At 43.6% G+C, this 15339-nt stretch overlaps 1 protein-coding gene across 1 annotated transcript in view; it reads left to right on the top strand.

The window, feature by feature from the left end:
- RAB40B (RAB40B, member RAS oncogene family) overlaps positions 1–15339 on the top strand; it is an 868249-nt gene that overhangs the window by 837117 nt on the left and 15793 nt on the right. The window contains exon 5 of the mRNA XM_044068125.1: positions 1033–1255. Coding sequence (XP_043924060.1) covers positions 1033–1255 — 223 coding nt within the window. The remainder of the gene's footprint in view (positions 1–1032; positions 1256–15339) is intronic.

The following is a 15339-nucleotide window of genomic DNA, read 5'->3' on the forward strand; positions in this document are numbered from 1 at the left end:
TATGCCAACAAATCCCTCCCCACCCACAACCACGAGAGAGAGAGGTGAGCGGGCACCACCTCATCAGTCCTTACTTCACTGGCTGTCTTCTTCAGCATTTGGGCCACAAAGTGAACCCAGGATGCTTGGGTTAATCAGGGCTTAAACCTGTACATCATATAGCTGATTGTGTAGTATTGTAGTTTGTGTAGAGTCAGTGTATCTCAGAGAAATGGTGCATGTTAACAAAGCATTGTTTTCTCAATTTGGCTGCACAGTGGTGCAGTAAGTATTGTGCCTCACAGCTCTTGTTCTGTTTTTCAGTTTGTAGCTGGTCTGCCATCTCTGCTGAATCTGTACGTCCTTCCTGTGTCTGTGTTGGGTTTCATCAGGGGCTACATTTTTCTCCCATATCAAAAAGACATATTAATGTCTTAAAATATTGCTTGTCCAACTGAACACAGGTGTGTGTCTGCCTCTATACACACACACACACACACACACACACACACACACACACACACACACACACACACACACACACACACACATATATTCTGTCCAGTATTAGTTTCATATGTTACACATTTTACTTGCTGGATAGGCTGTGGCTCCTCTGCAGTCCTAACTAGGACAAAGTGACTATCAAAAATGAATGAATATTCCACAGTCTTAATGGATGAGTCTGAATAGTCTGTTATACTTAAACTGTTATTTTAATACTAGATGTTCAACGTATAGATCACTGTTGCAGTAGCCTAAGATATATGGGTCCCACCTTCCACTGATGTTCTTCTCTCACTGACCCGACAATACAGAAGTGGGTGCTGATGTTTGCTGTAGAAAACCAGTGGAAAATGTTGAAGATTTATATTTGTTGCTGGTACTGCTGTAACATAAATCATGAATTTTTTGTACTATTCGGTAGTTAAGTTCTCATCACCCATGTAGTTTGCCGTAGTCCATCAGATAGTATAAAATAAGATTCAAAGACTCCTTCTTATCAGCTAGGGGAAGGACTTATAGCTGACATGTTTTTTTCTCTTCTTTCAGCATGCTCCAGGTGTGCCTAAAATCCTAGTGGGGAATCGCCTTCACCTTGCTTTTAAGAGGCAGGTGTCAACTGAACAAGCCCAAGTGTATGCTGAGCGTCTTGGTATGACGTTCTTTGAAGTTAGCCCACTGTGCAACTTCAACATCACAGAATCTTTTACAGAACTGGCAAGGATAGTGTTAATGAGGCATGGGATGGATCGACTCTGGAGGCCAAATAAAGGTATGTTACCATAAACCTACAAAATGAGTAACAAGTCTGTGTTCAAAGTAGTAGGACTTAGCTGCTGGACCCATAATCCCGTCACTGTGCTTATTCTTTGGCGTTTGTGTAGTCATAAATACGTGTGTGTGTGTGTGTGTGTGTGTGTGTGTGTGTGTGTGTGTGTGTGTGTGTGTGTGTGTGTCTGTTTTTGTGTCTGTCTGTATAAACACTTGCATATATGTATGGCATGTATGAGTTCATACCCTCCAGGAGCCCAGCATAATAATGATACTCATCTTGCAGGTCCTATGTTTTTAATGTATGAAGTTGTTTAAGTTCATCATATTGTTCACTGCTGCAGTAACATGAGCTGTATGGGTTATATGCTGCCAAGGATGTAACAGTCAACCAGCTTGCAAAGCTGCATGGCTCTTTCCACATGCTCAACCCATTAGGCAGCTCTAGCTGAATTAAATAAAAAACACAGGTTAGAGCACAAGCCCTACAGAGCTTTCCTGCCACTGAAGAGAGCAGTTCTCTGTGTGCTTTCAAGGATTGAAGTTCGGCTTTTGCTGTTCCATTGTTGAACAAATAAGTTCCACATGGAGTAAAGCCTTCTGAATTTTTAATTTATTGTTTAAATGTACTTTTCTGGTTAAAAAAGTTGTTTTTTAGCTTGGAATTTGTTTAACAGACTTTCATGAGAATTAACTGTACTTTTAAACATGAGTGCACTTTTTTCCTGTTAGTTTAGTTTAAAAGTTGTTTTAAACATTGTATAACCATTTATTTCTGTAGAGAAACTGCATTTATTTTACTTTTTGGGACTGTAAATTATATTAAAGTGCTTTTTACTGAGTTTTTACTGGGAAAAAGTGAATCTTTGGGACTTTAAATTTTTACCAGCTTGTGCTACTTTGTTTCCCTGGGAAAAAAAGCACCATTTTCAGTTTCACCATGGAACAAACTACTGGTCCCACAGCTGGTCTTTCTTCCAGCCACAAAAAAAAGAAGTTAATCAAACAGTCTTTAGCACCACAGCAAGCTAGCAGTTTGCCAGAGCTGCAGGTTGGTGAGTCTGCTGTGGCAGGGGGTGGTTCCTCAGACCACTCATCTTTTACCCCTGGATCCCTCTGGTGTAGCACCTTCAGCTGTTACTGACTGAGGGTTAGCCTTGTCCTCTGTGGCTGCTGGGGCCCCCTCATTGGGCAAGGGGGAGCCACTCTTGTCAGTCCTTGGAAAGGGAATTGGGGTAAATTTTCAGTGGGAGAATACTGGGGTTTCTCAGCCCCTCAGAAAGTACTATGAGCTGTTGCAAATGGAATTTCCAATATCTTTACCCATTCCTCTAGTGTTGTTATCATTGAAGGATGTGTGTGCCACTGCCTATAATTTTCCTGAGAGGCAGTCTTTTACATCTTATACATTCATCCCAAACCTGACCCAGCAGCTTTAGCATTCGTTAATCCAACTGCTGCTAAGCACTTAGTTAATTTGAATCCTACACTTTCTGACAGGAATGGGAGAATAATTGATAAGCATGGGAAAAAGTGTATGCTTCTGCAACTTTAATTTTCGGTATTTTGAATCGTCAGGCTCATGTGTTAAAGTTTATTCTAATTGTGCAAGTATAAGAAATGTATTGTCTGCAGTTTCTTCTTGTGAGGAAAAATCTGCTTTTAACTGTTTACTTTTTTCCATTTCACAGGTCAAAACTCATTGTTTGCAGTGTGTGTATATGACTCTGTTGATACTTCTTCTACGGCTGTAGCCACTGGTACTGTTTTAAGGAGGTTTGCTTGGCTGCATTCTCAGAACCACCTAGAAGATATGAAAAATGACATTTTAAATTCCCCTTTGGATAGAGATTTACATTTTAGTCCCTCTACTGCAGGAGCTGTCAACAATGTGATATGAGGGGTAAGATGATAGAGGGAATCTCTCAATTTTTTCAGCCCTCCTTTTCCAACATTTCCAAGAGATTCTCTCTCCAGTTTTGGCAAGAAATAATATAAACAGTCTTAGGAAAAAGTTAGTAAACAGACATTTAAGAAGCAATGGCAAAGGGGTTCCAAAATGAAGACAGGAATGCCTCAAAACAAAAAAAAAAAGTCAGAAAGACTACTTAAGGAACTTTGTCCCTCATCCCACCATGCCAGTCCCTTTTCCCTTCTAGAAAGTCTGAATTGCCATGTCTGTCTTTGGCAACAGATAGTTTCAGACAAATGGAATCTTAAGATCATTTGTCAAGGTTACAGATGTCAGTGTGAGGAAATCCCCCCTTTTCAGGGGGTAATTCCTCATCCTTCGGACCAAACTCATCAATTTCCCCTTTGTCCAGTATACAAAACCGAGGAGCCGACCATCATACAACAAAAACAGTTAACGCAACACAGTGCTAAGCTTTCGAATATAACAACTCTTTCTCAGTGCAGTCAAGTATGTTACAGCAGAATCACTTCACATTCCAACAGATTTTTCTCTCTCCATTTTGTAGTGCAGTGGAACAGCTGTAGCTCCAGTGCTACAAATAAATGTGCGATAATACTTTGTCTGGTACAGGTTTCAAAACTGTAACACATTCAGCATTCCTACAGTTTGTTTTCCTCTGTGTCTGCCCTTTGTAACTGGTAGCATTTGAAACAGGTAAAGCTCTAGGTCCAACAAAGAATTGTGATCCTATCTGTCCACTTTAGCCTTGTATAACTTCTCAAAGTGGTTGTCAAAATTCACTCTTAAATTTCGATTCACTGCTCTCTTGATGTAATTCTCCTGACATCCATTCCTCGAATGTGTAACAACTTGGTTATGAATGGAGACCCAATTATAACACAGTTCTCAAACAATAACACTGAGGATTAAGTGAATATACGATTACAGTGAAGTATGAGAAGCGAATGTGGTAAATACTTAAAGAATAAGCTTTTTTGTACTGATGATCCAATTATAATACATGTTCATTTTTGGGAATAACAGTGTTGTAGTACTTTGTTTTAATTTGAAATAAAATTTTGTTTACATTACGTTGGGTATGCAGTTACTGATAAAACACTTACTGCTTTCTGGATGATGGGTTATTTTCTAAGACTCCTGATAGCTGAATGTTGAAACCACACTAGTCTCCCTAAGCAAAATGTGGCTGTATACTGCACTAACCTGAAAGGCCAAGTACATGATTAACCAAGTTCCAGAAAAGTCAGAGCAGTGCTGTGGAATCTGCCTGCCAGCTGGGAGAAGATGCATACACCCAACAACAGTATTTTAGCTTGCAGGCCGGGTCCAGCACTGCACCAGTATGGAGCTACAAATGCCAGTCTGCAGTGACACAAATGAAGTGACTCCCATAGCACTGCACTGCTGCTGCTGCCTCAGATGTCCCACAATATGCATACAGATACGTAATAGGATTCACTAACACGCACTGCTTATTTGCATTTAGCCTGCAAACTACGTATCTCCTGTGGGCGTATGGAAACTTAAGAGCATGTACAGACGCTGACAGGGAAATGTTACAAGGAGGATGCCGCGCACGGCTGCAAGGGGAACACTACTGTAAGAATACAGGAGTGGTGTCCTGTTCAAGGACAAGGGATAAACAAGCAGCACAACAGGGGTGTAGCAATCCACTGTACTTGTAGATAGCAGTGGTGAAGAAATGTTAAGGTTAGGACTGTACTCCAAGAGTCTGTATTCCTATTCCTTGGCAATGCACTGGCATACAGGAATGTTGTATCCAAAAGGAGGTAGTTAGAAAAAAAAACAGGTGAAGTTTGGAACACAAATGTTGCGTCAGAAGAGGAAAGGAAAAAAGAGAACTAGCTAAGTAAGATATATACATTAGAGCAGTAGGGACTGTGTGCAAGAATGCCTCCTGTTCATCTTCATATTCACTGTTGCAGTCCTTCATTTTGGATATCCTTCATGCAGGTAGTCTGACTGGCCAGCCCCACTTACAACTTACAACAGCTTTAGCTGAAGCTCAGGGACCCAAGGACATTGGTGGTGCAAAAGGTGTGTCAGCTGATGCTGCCTTCAGATCTTTCTTACTCTGCAGCTGTGTGTAGCCATATGTTTTTGCCATGCTCTGAGTCTGTGGATTGGCCTGCTTTCAAGAGCCAGACAAGACAGTTTTTTTTAATGTTTTTGTTGCTATTGACTTAACTGAATGTCTGATACTGACTACAGTTCTGATTCTAAGGCTGTGGTCAAACTAATTCATTACATTGTGCGCAGGATATAGGTTCCTCACAAGGACTTTCACAGCAGGTGTTTACCCCTTACCTAAGCCCAGAACACAAGTTGATCTGTATTATGCCTACTTCACCCCAGAAGATAATCCAGAGTAGGCATCAGTCTCTGCAGGAGTTCATAGTCAAGAAAAGAGTATGTGCCTGGTTCCATGCTGTCAAAGACTCAGCTAAGACCACCAGGAAACTTTCACCAAACAAGAAGCTTTCTGATAAGAGACAAAAGGAGAAGCTTTGGGAGACCAAGGATGACCTGTTTGATGATTCTGACTTCCCTGGATCCAGCAACTCTGGGTGGGGTGAGGCGTTTTCGCAGTTCCCTACATTGAAGTTGGTCTGTGTAGAGGCCTCTGGTATGACTGCTGTGCTCAATGTTATACCATCAGTGTCTCTCATATCCTCCTTGAGTGACACATTTATCATGACTGCTGTGACTGAATACCCCTCAGCTTTAGAGGCTCAAATTGTTATTACTGAAGGGCAAGGTGGGGTCCCTAGAGTACTTGTTTGCACGGAGGTTCCCTGAGAGTGCACTGAGGTCTGAGTTCCCCACCCACAACCTGAACCCTTCAAGGCTGCTGTTCCCAAACACATTTGACACAAAGCATAGAAGGACAAACTGGTACCCGCCAGCTTGCCTCAGGCAAGATGGAGGAATGCCTTAGCCCCATTCACTTCCTGACTTTCTACTGATATTTTAATTGAATTGGCTGAGGTGGTTTGGCCTTTCTTGAAACAGAAAAGGCCAGACCTAGTAATTATACCATTGTATTGGACCCCTTCTAAAAAGGGGAGGGTAGAAACTCCTCCTGAGGACACTGATACCCATAATTCAAAGTCAGATGACCTTGTCTGATCCCGTCTACTGATATCTCTGACTCAGACAGTAAGGGCAACCATTCCTCTGCTTCATCTGCAACAACTGACCACAGAAGTATCACCAAGAGGATCACTGGCCTCAAGCAGATGCCCTATGCAGCTCGACTGAAGAAACTCAAGCTGTACTCGGTTGCATACCGCCTACTCAGAGGGGATCTCTGCCTGACATACAAGGCCATGTCCAACCCAGAATTGATGGGCATGCTCCACCTAAAGAAAACCATATCCCCTCGAGCCACAAGCTCCAGGGATCTAAACCTCACCACAGCAATAAATAGGACGTGCTTGAGGGACAGATTCCTGTCCCAGAGACTTCCCATGCAATGGAACAAGACTCCAATCTACATTATGCAGAGCTCCTCGCTAACCCTCTTCAAGAGAAACCTTGACGAGTGGATGGGAAACGGAAAGTTTACCCCAGTTATCACTTCAGTGGCTCTGCTGGACAGAGGCACAGGGAACTAATCTAAGGGGGCGGCGAAAGCCAACACATTCTGGCTAGGCTTATAAACGCCTTCGGGCAGATAGTCTAGTACCTACCTATGAACCTATCTCTAGAGGACTTTTCTTTTGGAGACATCCTTCATACGATAAAGGAAGCTTTCCAGTGGGCGAGTAAGGAATACTGTGAGGCTCAGCTCACATATAGAGTCTACATGGGCCTGCCTGAATCAACATCTATAGCACTCCCTGCAATGCTAGACCTCCTGGTGGATATTTTTATCAATTCATCCATGGATCCAGACTCCTGTCTCCCACTTCAAGAAAACAACCACTTTCATAGGATGAAAGGTTCCCACAAGTTCCTTTACAAAAACATTGCACATTTCTTCTATCCTCTCATTCAGAGCCTAGAAATGCCAGTCCTACTTGCTTTCCTGCTAGTAATCCCTATTTGAGAAGATGAAGACTAAGGCAGAGGGAATACTGGATACAGATCTGAAGCAGGAGATGATAGAGCTGTGTAGCTTCTCTCCTAAGGTTGCCAAGCATTCCAGAAAGCGTGGAGGTGATGTAATGAATGCATCATGAAGGGTAGCGGCTGCTGGGTGTGTAATCTGAAGACATGCTTGGTTAGGGATAATGGCCCATCCAGACCATAGATGAAGCTCCTAAATGTACCACAGAATAAGGATCTCCTCTTTGGATCCCCTAATTAATGAGTCTTCAAAAAACTAGAGGAAAAACTAAGACTATTTGGTCTGTGCACAGCTTTTTTTTTTTACAGCTGGGATATCTACCACAGAAGGCCTGATGCCTGGCCTAACTTGTAGAGCTTTGCACCCTTCCCTTTGTTGTGGCCTGATACTAGCTTGTTTTGGATGTGAGCATGCTGATGATGTAAAGGTGGCATCAGCCTGTGCCATTTTTAGTTCTTTCCTGCCACAGTACAATTTAGATTGCTTATGTTAATGTCATCGGTATAACAACTTGGCCCTTACTTTCTGGAGATGGCAAATAAGCACCCTGCTGTGGCATTCATACTAGTTTTAGTAAAAAAAAAAATATATATATATATATATATGGATTCACTTCATAACACTGAAACTTCAAAATACTGAAAATGACAAAACTTCATAATACTGAAGACCAAAATACTGAAAGCTCAAAATACTGAATACTTAAAATACTGAAACTCAAAATACTGAAAACACATATTATGCGTAAACTCAGCTTAAACAACATAAATCATAAAAATGTCTACCAAATATATGCAGGGGGGCAAGCCCGCTTGCACCCCCCACGTGGGGGGCTGCGCCCCCCATACCCCCTGCTAATTATATATATCTACTCCAAGATTGCACTTAACTACACTATGTGCAATCTTGGAGTTGATATATTTAATTTGCAGGGGTGTGTGAGCACAGCCCCCATGAAGTGCAGGGGCTTGCCCCTGCATATATTTGGTAGAAATTGTTATGATTTATGTTGTTTAAGCTGAGTTTACGCATAATATGTGTTTTCAGTATTTTGAGTTTCAGTATTTTGAGTATTCAGTATTTTGAGCTTTCAGTATTTTGGTTTCAGTGTTTTGAGTTTCAGTATTTTGATATTTCAATGTTATGAAGTGAATCCATATATATATATATATATATATATATATATATATATATATATATATATATATATATATATACACACACACACACATATAAGGCCTCATAGAATACATTCCTTGCAGCAACCCTCTAATTTGATTTTTCGCCCCTGCATCTAGTGAGTCTGACCAATTCTCTAGGGTCCATGCTTCCTCCAAACACCTCTAAAAGAGCCCCACAGCAGATCCAACAGAGCTATCCCTGAATGCTGTAAAAGAGTCTGAGCTGGTTTGGGACCCCAGTACAGTTATAGTGACCATGATTTTGGACCAGTTTGTGAAGTGTACACAGCAACACCTTTGACTTTCAAGGCTGTGCTCTGAATTGTATGCAAGGGTGAGTTCCTGAAGCAACTGAAGGGCAAGCTGGGCATATCTCTAACACGTACCTCAAAGTGAAAATACTGGAATTCGCCCAGTCCATTTCTCAAGTGGGCAGACATGCCATTAAGTGTGGCTTTGATGCTGCTGCTCCAGCATCTGGGGCTGCTGTCATGGGGTCAGTAGTTAAGAAACATTCCTGGATGAAGATATAGCCCTTGTCAGAAGATATAAAAATGCAAATCTTCAGTGCTTCTCTAGACAAGAAAGTGCTCATTGGATCTTTAAAATCTGGAAGAAAAGTGGAAGACAATAGTTCATTAAATAACTGTTCTGTTCTCAGATACTTAGATATGATAAGAATTATCTTTCTGAGGGCTTGCTCTACTAACATCATCAGGGTAAAGGGAAGCAGGCATGAATATGGACTATCAAAAGAGGCTGAGTCCCAGACAGGAGGCTGGGACTCATGCTTACATGATTCCTCCCCAGCAAGAACCCAACCCTCAAAATTGCCTCAGAAAAGTAGCAAGATAGGCATTATTTACAAATCACCAGAAAAATGTCACAGGAGACAAGTGGGTTCTACAGATTGTCTTCAGCAGATATAAACTGCAATTATGTCAAGGCCAAAGCCTCAGGGGATTCCACCAGTGCTAAAGGACCAAATGCACTTAGTACAGCATCTGTTGGAAGATTTACTTCAGCAGGAAGCTATATAGAGTACTAAAAGTAAAGGAAGAAGCAAGTTTTGACTCAAGCTTATTTCTGGTACCAAGAAAGAATGGGACCTGGAGATCCATACTGGACTTGTCAAGACTAAACCAATCCCTAAAGGTACCGGTATTTAAAATGTTGACTGTTCAAGCCATCCTGTTTTCCCAGACTCTGATGGTTACCCTTGATTTGAAGGATCCTCTTCATTTACATACATAGAGAAGTACCACCAATGCTTTCTCATGTTTGAAGCCAGAGAGATGGTCTCACTACCATTTTACCCTTTTGCCCTTTGGATCACTTACTGGCTGCAGTCCTAGCAAAACCTCAAGCATTTGCAGTTCCCCTTACTTGGATGTCTGCATGATTTAGTCTCGGTTATTGGAGGGGTAGAGAGGGTACTGACCTACACAGTGGATTGTGTCCAGAACCTGGGTCTGTCTGCTTGTCTCTCATTATTTCTATGTCCATCCTGGCACCCACCTGTGTGGTACTGTTTTGGAAGCACTGCTGGATTTCAACAGTCAGAAGGCTTTCTTGCCTTAGGAGAAGGTGGACTCACTAGCACTGTTCTTTCAAGATATGGCTTAAAGGAACATAGTTTCTGAGAGGAAGTATTTTATGATTCTAGGGTACACATAATCTCCCATTTTATCGTGCCTCTGGCAAGACTTAACTTGAGGATATTGCAGTGGTACCTTAGAAGCACATGGCACCAACATGATTGCTCTTTAGAAAAGAGTATTCCTTTACTTTGGTGTGCAGTGGGTTCAGCAGGTGCAGAGAAATGGAGATGTCTCATTTAAGCAGGCATCCAAGAACCAAACACTTGCCATAGATGCCTCAGGCAGGTTACTTGGGACAGCAAGTGGCTCAAGGCATATCAACATAAAGGAAATGATAGCTTTGATTCAGACAGTAGGGGCTTTCAAGTTAATCTGAGAGCCAAACATCCTGCAACAGATAGCAGACAATGCCACAGTGATCTGGTATATAAACAGGGAACCCACTCTTACCCCCTTTGCAAGCTTTCTTTGCAAACTTGGGAGACAGCCTTAGAATCGGGCAGAAGCATAAGGGCCTTCTACTTTCCATTGCAAAAGAACTCATTGGCAGATCAGTTAAGCAGGACAACAGCAGATCCCAATGATGGATACTTTTCTGGAAATGGTCTACAGGTGGAGTAAGTCAAAAGTAGATCTGTTTAGATGTTCTTCGTGCTTCACTGTTGCAGTCATCACACTTGGGTTATCCTGCCAAGGGTAGTCCTCAGTCGGCCCGAATACCAGAGGCTTAGTATTTCTGCATCAGTTGCTGTTGCTCCAGTACTGACTTCAGGTCATCAGTCGTATAAAATCAGGCAGCCAACACCATTTCATCAGTCTTTCTTGCCGAGGAGCCCGAAGCAGAAGCAGTTCGCATGACTGCCGGTTGGCCGCTACCTGAATTTCGTTTCCAAATTGAAGTTGAAGTCTTCTAAAGCTAAGTACCCTGTTGAGGATCCTTTTTTCTTGTTCTAATCGATGTCAGAAAAAGTTAACAATTGTCTCGCCTGTGGAAAGCAAATACCACACCGAGACTTCCATTCTTACTGCGTCACCTGTTTAGGCCCAGACCATGATGTACCTCACTGTCGCTTTTGTGCTTTGTTCAATGCCAGAACTATACATCGTCGGGCCCTTATTGTAGCTAAATTTTTTCGCTCTCGGTCCCTGTAAGCCACCGACTACCAATCTTCCGAAAAAAAACGAAAGGATAAAGACAGAGACAGACCGCACAGGTCCAAAATTGCCTACGGCACTTCCGATAAGCTAGTCATCAGTTCTCCGGTCCTCAGTGAGGCGCTTTTGCAGCCCCTGATGCCCGCTTCTGTGGATTCGCAGGCCGCTACCGAGACCCATTTGGAGTCTGGTATGCTGTGAGACTCTTCTTTGACTAAGGATCCTGCGGATGTCTATACCTTGGATGGGTCTGGAGCCGCTGAGCAGGCACCGGCTTCCAAGGATGTTCTTCGAATTACCGATACTCGACTCAAACCGATGACTTCTTTTGCATCTTCAGTTCTTTCTAAAACTACCGAGTTTCTAAGGCCCAGAGTACGAACTACGCCTAAAAATCCGACGACACAAGCTCAGGCACCTGATTCCATGCCACAATCTCAAATGCTTAAAATGGAGGAAGACCTTATCATGCTTATTTAGGGGAAGCCAACCTACTCCTTCCAAATGAAAAATAATTATGTCCCCAGCAATTTTATCTGACCAGGAGTCCAGTGACTCTGAGGTTTCTGTATATGAAGACATGCAACCCTTATCTGCTTATGAGGATTCAGATGCAGAGAAATCCATTCCTTCTGCCTCTCATCCAGAGGATTTTTCATTTGGCGAAACCCTATATACTTTAAGGGAACATTTCCAATGGGAATGTCAGGACTATCCTCAGTCGAAAAAGAGACTCAGGGAATTTACCACAGCACAGACCTTTAGCCATTCCTCCTGTCTTGGATGTTGTGGATGATGTCTTTATGGAATCCAGTTTGACTCCTGACACCCTTCCTCCTGCTCCCAGGAAACCTGACAGGTATTACAGAGTCCCTGACTCTCATAAATTTCTTTTCAAAACTCCTACTGCTGACCCAGATGTCATCTCCCAAGGACCTAAAGGAATTAAAGCAACCACAGCTAAGAATCCCACCCCCCCGGACAAGGATTCCCGAGCGTTAGACAGATGGGGTAAAAAAGTATACACCTCTGCAACGCTTTCCATTAGAGCGCTAAATTGTCAGTTCCACATGCTGAAATACCAGCAACATACCTTGAAACTCCTCAAACAAAAAATATCTACCTTTCCTGCTTCTGCAGAAAATAAAGAATTACAAGAGCTTGTGCCTTCTGCAAGCCAAGTTACTAAACACACCTTGCAATGTGGCTTTGATGCCCCAGAAGCATCTTGCAGGGCAATAGTCACTGGTTCTGTACTTAAAGGAACAGACCTTGCCAGACCATGTCAAATCAAAACTACTGGACGCATCTTTGAACAAAGACCATTTGTTTGGCACCAAGGCAGAAGAGGTCTTAAAAAAAGATGGAAGAAAAAAGCTAAATCTATGCAAACAGTTAAAGCCTTCTTACAGGTCCAGCCTCTGAGGTTCAGTAGGCATTGCTCATCCAAGCACTGGTCCTGTCCGACCCTTTACAGGCCAGTTCAGCCAAGGCCTAGGAGAAGCAGACCCCCCCCAGACAGCAATCCCAGGGAATGCAGAGATCTAAGCAATGGAGTTCCTCCACTTCAAAAACAGGGAGTGCTAAGCCACCCCCTTATGGAAAGACCTCACAATGACTTTACACCTCCACCCCTTACCTCTGCCCACCTGCTTGTGCCCCTAGGAGGAAAAATCTCCTACCATGCAAACAACTGGGCCTCTATTACCAACGACCAATGGGTCCTCAACATAGTATCCCAGGGATACAAATTTCACTCGGCCAACCCCAAAAGGGTTCCCAGATCTTCCTCCAAACCAGTGGGCAGCAGCCAACAAACAAGTTTATTCCCTGCTCTCCATGAGGGCAATATAGCCTGTTCCTGCAGACCTGATAGGCCAAGGTTTTTATTCCAGGCTTTTCCTGGTACCCAGAAAGAGGGCACCTGGCGCCCAATCCTCTGTCTACCAATTCTAAACACCTTCCTGGTGATACCAAAATTCAGAATGCTCACCCTCCAGCAGCTTCTTCCTATGCTTTCCAAGGATGCTTGGTTAGCCACCCTAGACCTAAAAGAGGCCTACCTACACATCCCAATCAGGGAATCTTTCAGGAAATATCTACGTTTCAGGGCAGGATGTATGCAATTTCAGTTCTCTGCACTTCCCTTTGGCTTATCCACTGCTCCCAGAGTTTTCACAAAATGCCTGGCTCCAGCCATTGCTTTTTGCAGACAAGAAATATTCAAATTTACCCCTACTTCGACGACTGCCTGATTCAGACAGACAGTCAGGAAAAGCTGTTACAGCACCTAACCTTTGTAAAGGACCTACTGACCTCCCTGGAGTATACTATAAATGAAAAGAAATCAAAACTACTCCTCACTCAAAAAATTGTATTTCTGGGAGCAAGCCTGGACACAGTATCCCAGATGGCATTCCTTTCTCCAGAAAAACAAGCCTACCTGACAGCCTACTTCTCTCAACTAGCCACCAGAACGCAGTTATCCGCAAGGAAAGTCCTGCAAGCTCTAGGGTTCATGGCCTCCTACATTCTACTCATTCCATATGCCAGACTGCATGTGAGGAAACTACAATGGTACCTAAAAAGCCTTTGGTGTTAGCATTGTCAGGACCTGGAAACTATCATACCTATGATACCCTGTCTAAGGAAAGATTTTCTTTGGTGGGCAGCAGCATGCAACCACAACAAGGGTCTTCCCTTCTCACAACCCCACGCCGCCCAGACCCTCACCACAGATGCATCAGATTATGCCTGGGGTGCACACCTGGATGCCAGGTGCATTCAGGGCCATTGGAGCCCAAATCAAATACATCTGCACATCAACCAAAAAGAGATGCTAGATGCTCAGCATGCTTTGACAGCTTTCAGACCCCTACTCTCCCCGGGGCCTCTAGTGATCAAAACAGACAACACCACAGTGATGTGGTATATCAACAAGCAGGGAGGAACTCACTCTTATCCTGCCTGCAGGCTCGCCATGACCCTTTGGCACACAGCGTCAGCCATCCAAATACACCTGCTAGCACAATTCCTGCCAGGCTCCCTAAACTCTATGGCAGACAACTTAAGCAGAAACCTGCTAGACCCACACTAGTGGCAGCTAGACCACAGAACCTTCAGCCTTGTAACCCAGAAATGGGGCACCCTGAAGGTGCACCTCTTTGCCTCCCACAACAATTACCAGCTCAGCAAATTCTGCACCTGGGAACCTCACAGCAAGGCCTGGAAAGTGGATGCTCTATCTTTCCAATGGGTAAACCTCTCAATCTATGCATTTCCCCCTCTACCACTAATTTCAAGGTTACTGCTCAAAATAAGGGAGGAAAAACCAAGGGCAATCTTGATTGCCCCAGACTAGCCACGCCAGCACTGGTACCCACTGCTGCGCAGCCTGTCACCCCTGCCACCGTGGCACCTACCTCAGATCCCAACTCTCCTGACTCAGAAGAATGGAGAATTCATGCATCTGCAATTGCAGACCATGAACCTGGCAGCCTGGCTTATAACCTCACCTCTACTCCAGCTGCCAGCCTAAGCAAATAAGTCCTAGATGTTATACATGAGGCCAGACACCCCAGCAGTAGAAAATCCTATGCTGACAAGTGGAAAAGGTTTTGCACCTGGATCCAGGCTAAAGGAGCTGAAACAACACAGCCCTCCCTACCTCTCATACTGGATTACCTAGCAGACCTACTACACAGGGACCTGTCCTTCTTTTCTATTAAAATTCATGCCTCTGCCATCTGTGCTCATTACAGCACAGAGCCACCTCTCTTCTCACACCCCTCATCAAATAGTTCCTAAGAGGGGCTAACAATTTAAGGCCACCCAGAAGAGCTCCTACCCCAGCCTGGGACCTTACGTTTGTGTTGGAAAAGCTCCCCCTACCCCCCTTTGAGCCTGCAGCTTCAGCAGAGTTAAAATTCTTCTCTTGGAAAACAGCCTTGCTTATGGCCATCACTTCAGCTAGAAGAGTTTCAGAGCTACAAGCACCCCATGGCTGTAGAGCCCTTCATCATTTTCCATGCTGACAGAGTCTCCATCAGGACTAACCCAACTTTCATGCCTACAGTGGTGTCCAGTGTGGCTCTCAACCAATCGATTCATTTGCCCACC

The sequence above is a fragment of the Protopterus annectens genome, chromosome 4.part0 (genome assembly GCF_019279795.1).
Source record: "Protopterus annectens isolate FY-2018-M chromosome 4.part0, PAN1.0, whole genome shotgun sequence".
Classification (NCBI taxonomy): domain Eukaryota; kingdom Metazoa; phylum Chordata; order Ceratodontiformes; family Protopteridae; genus Protopterus; species Protopterus annectens.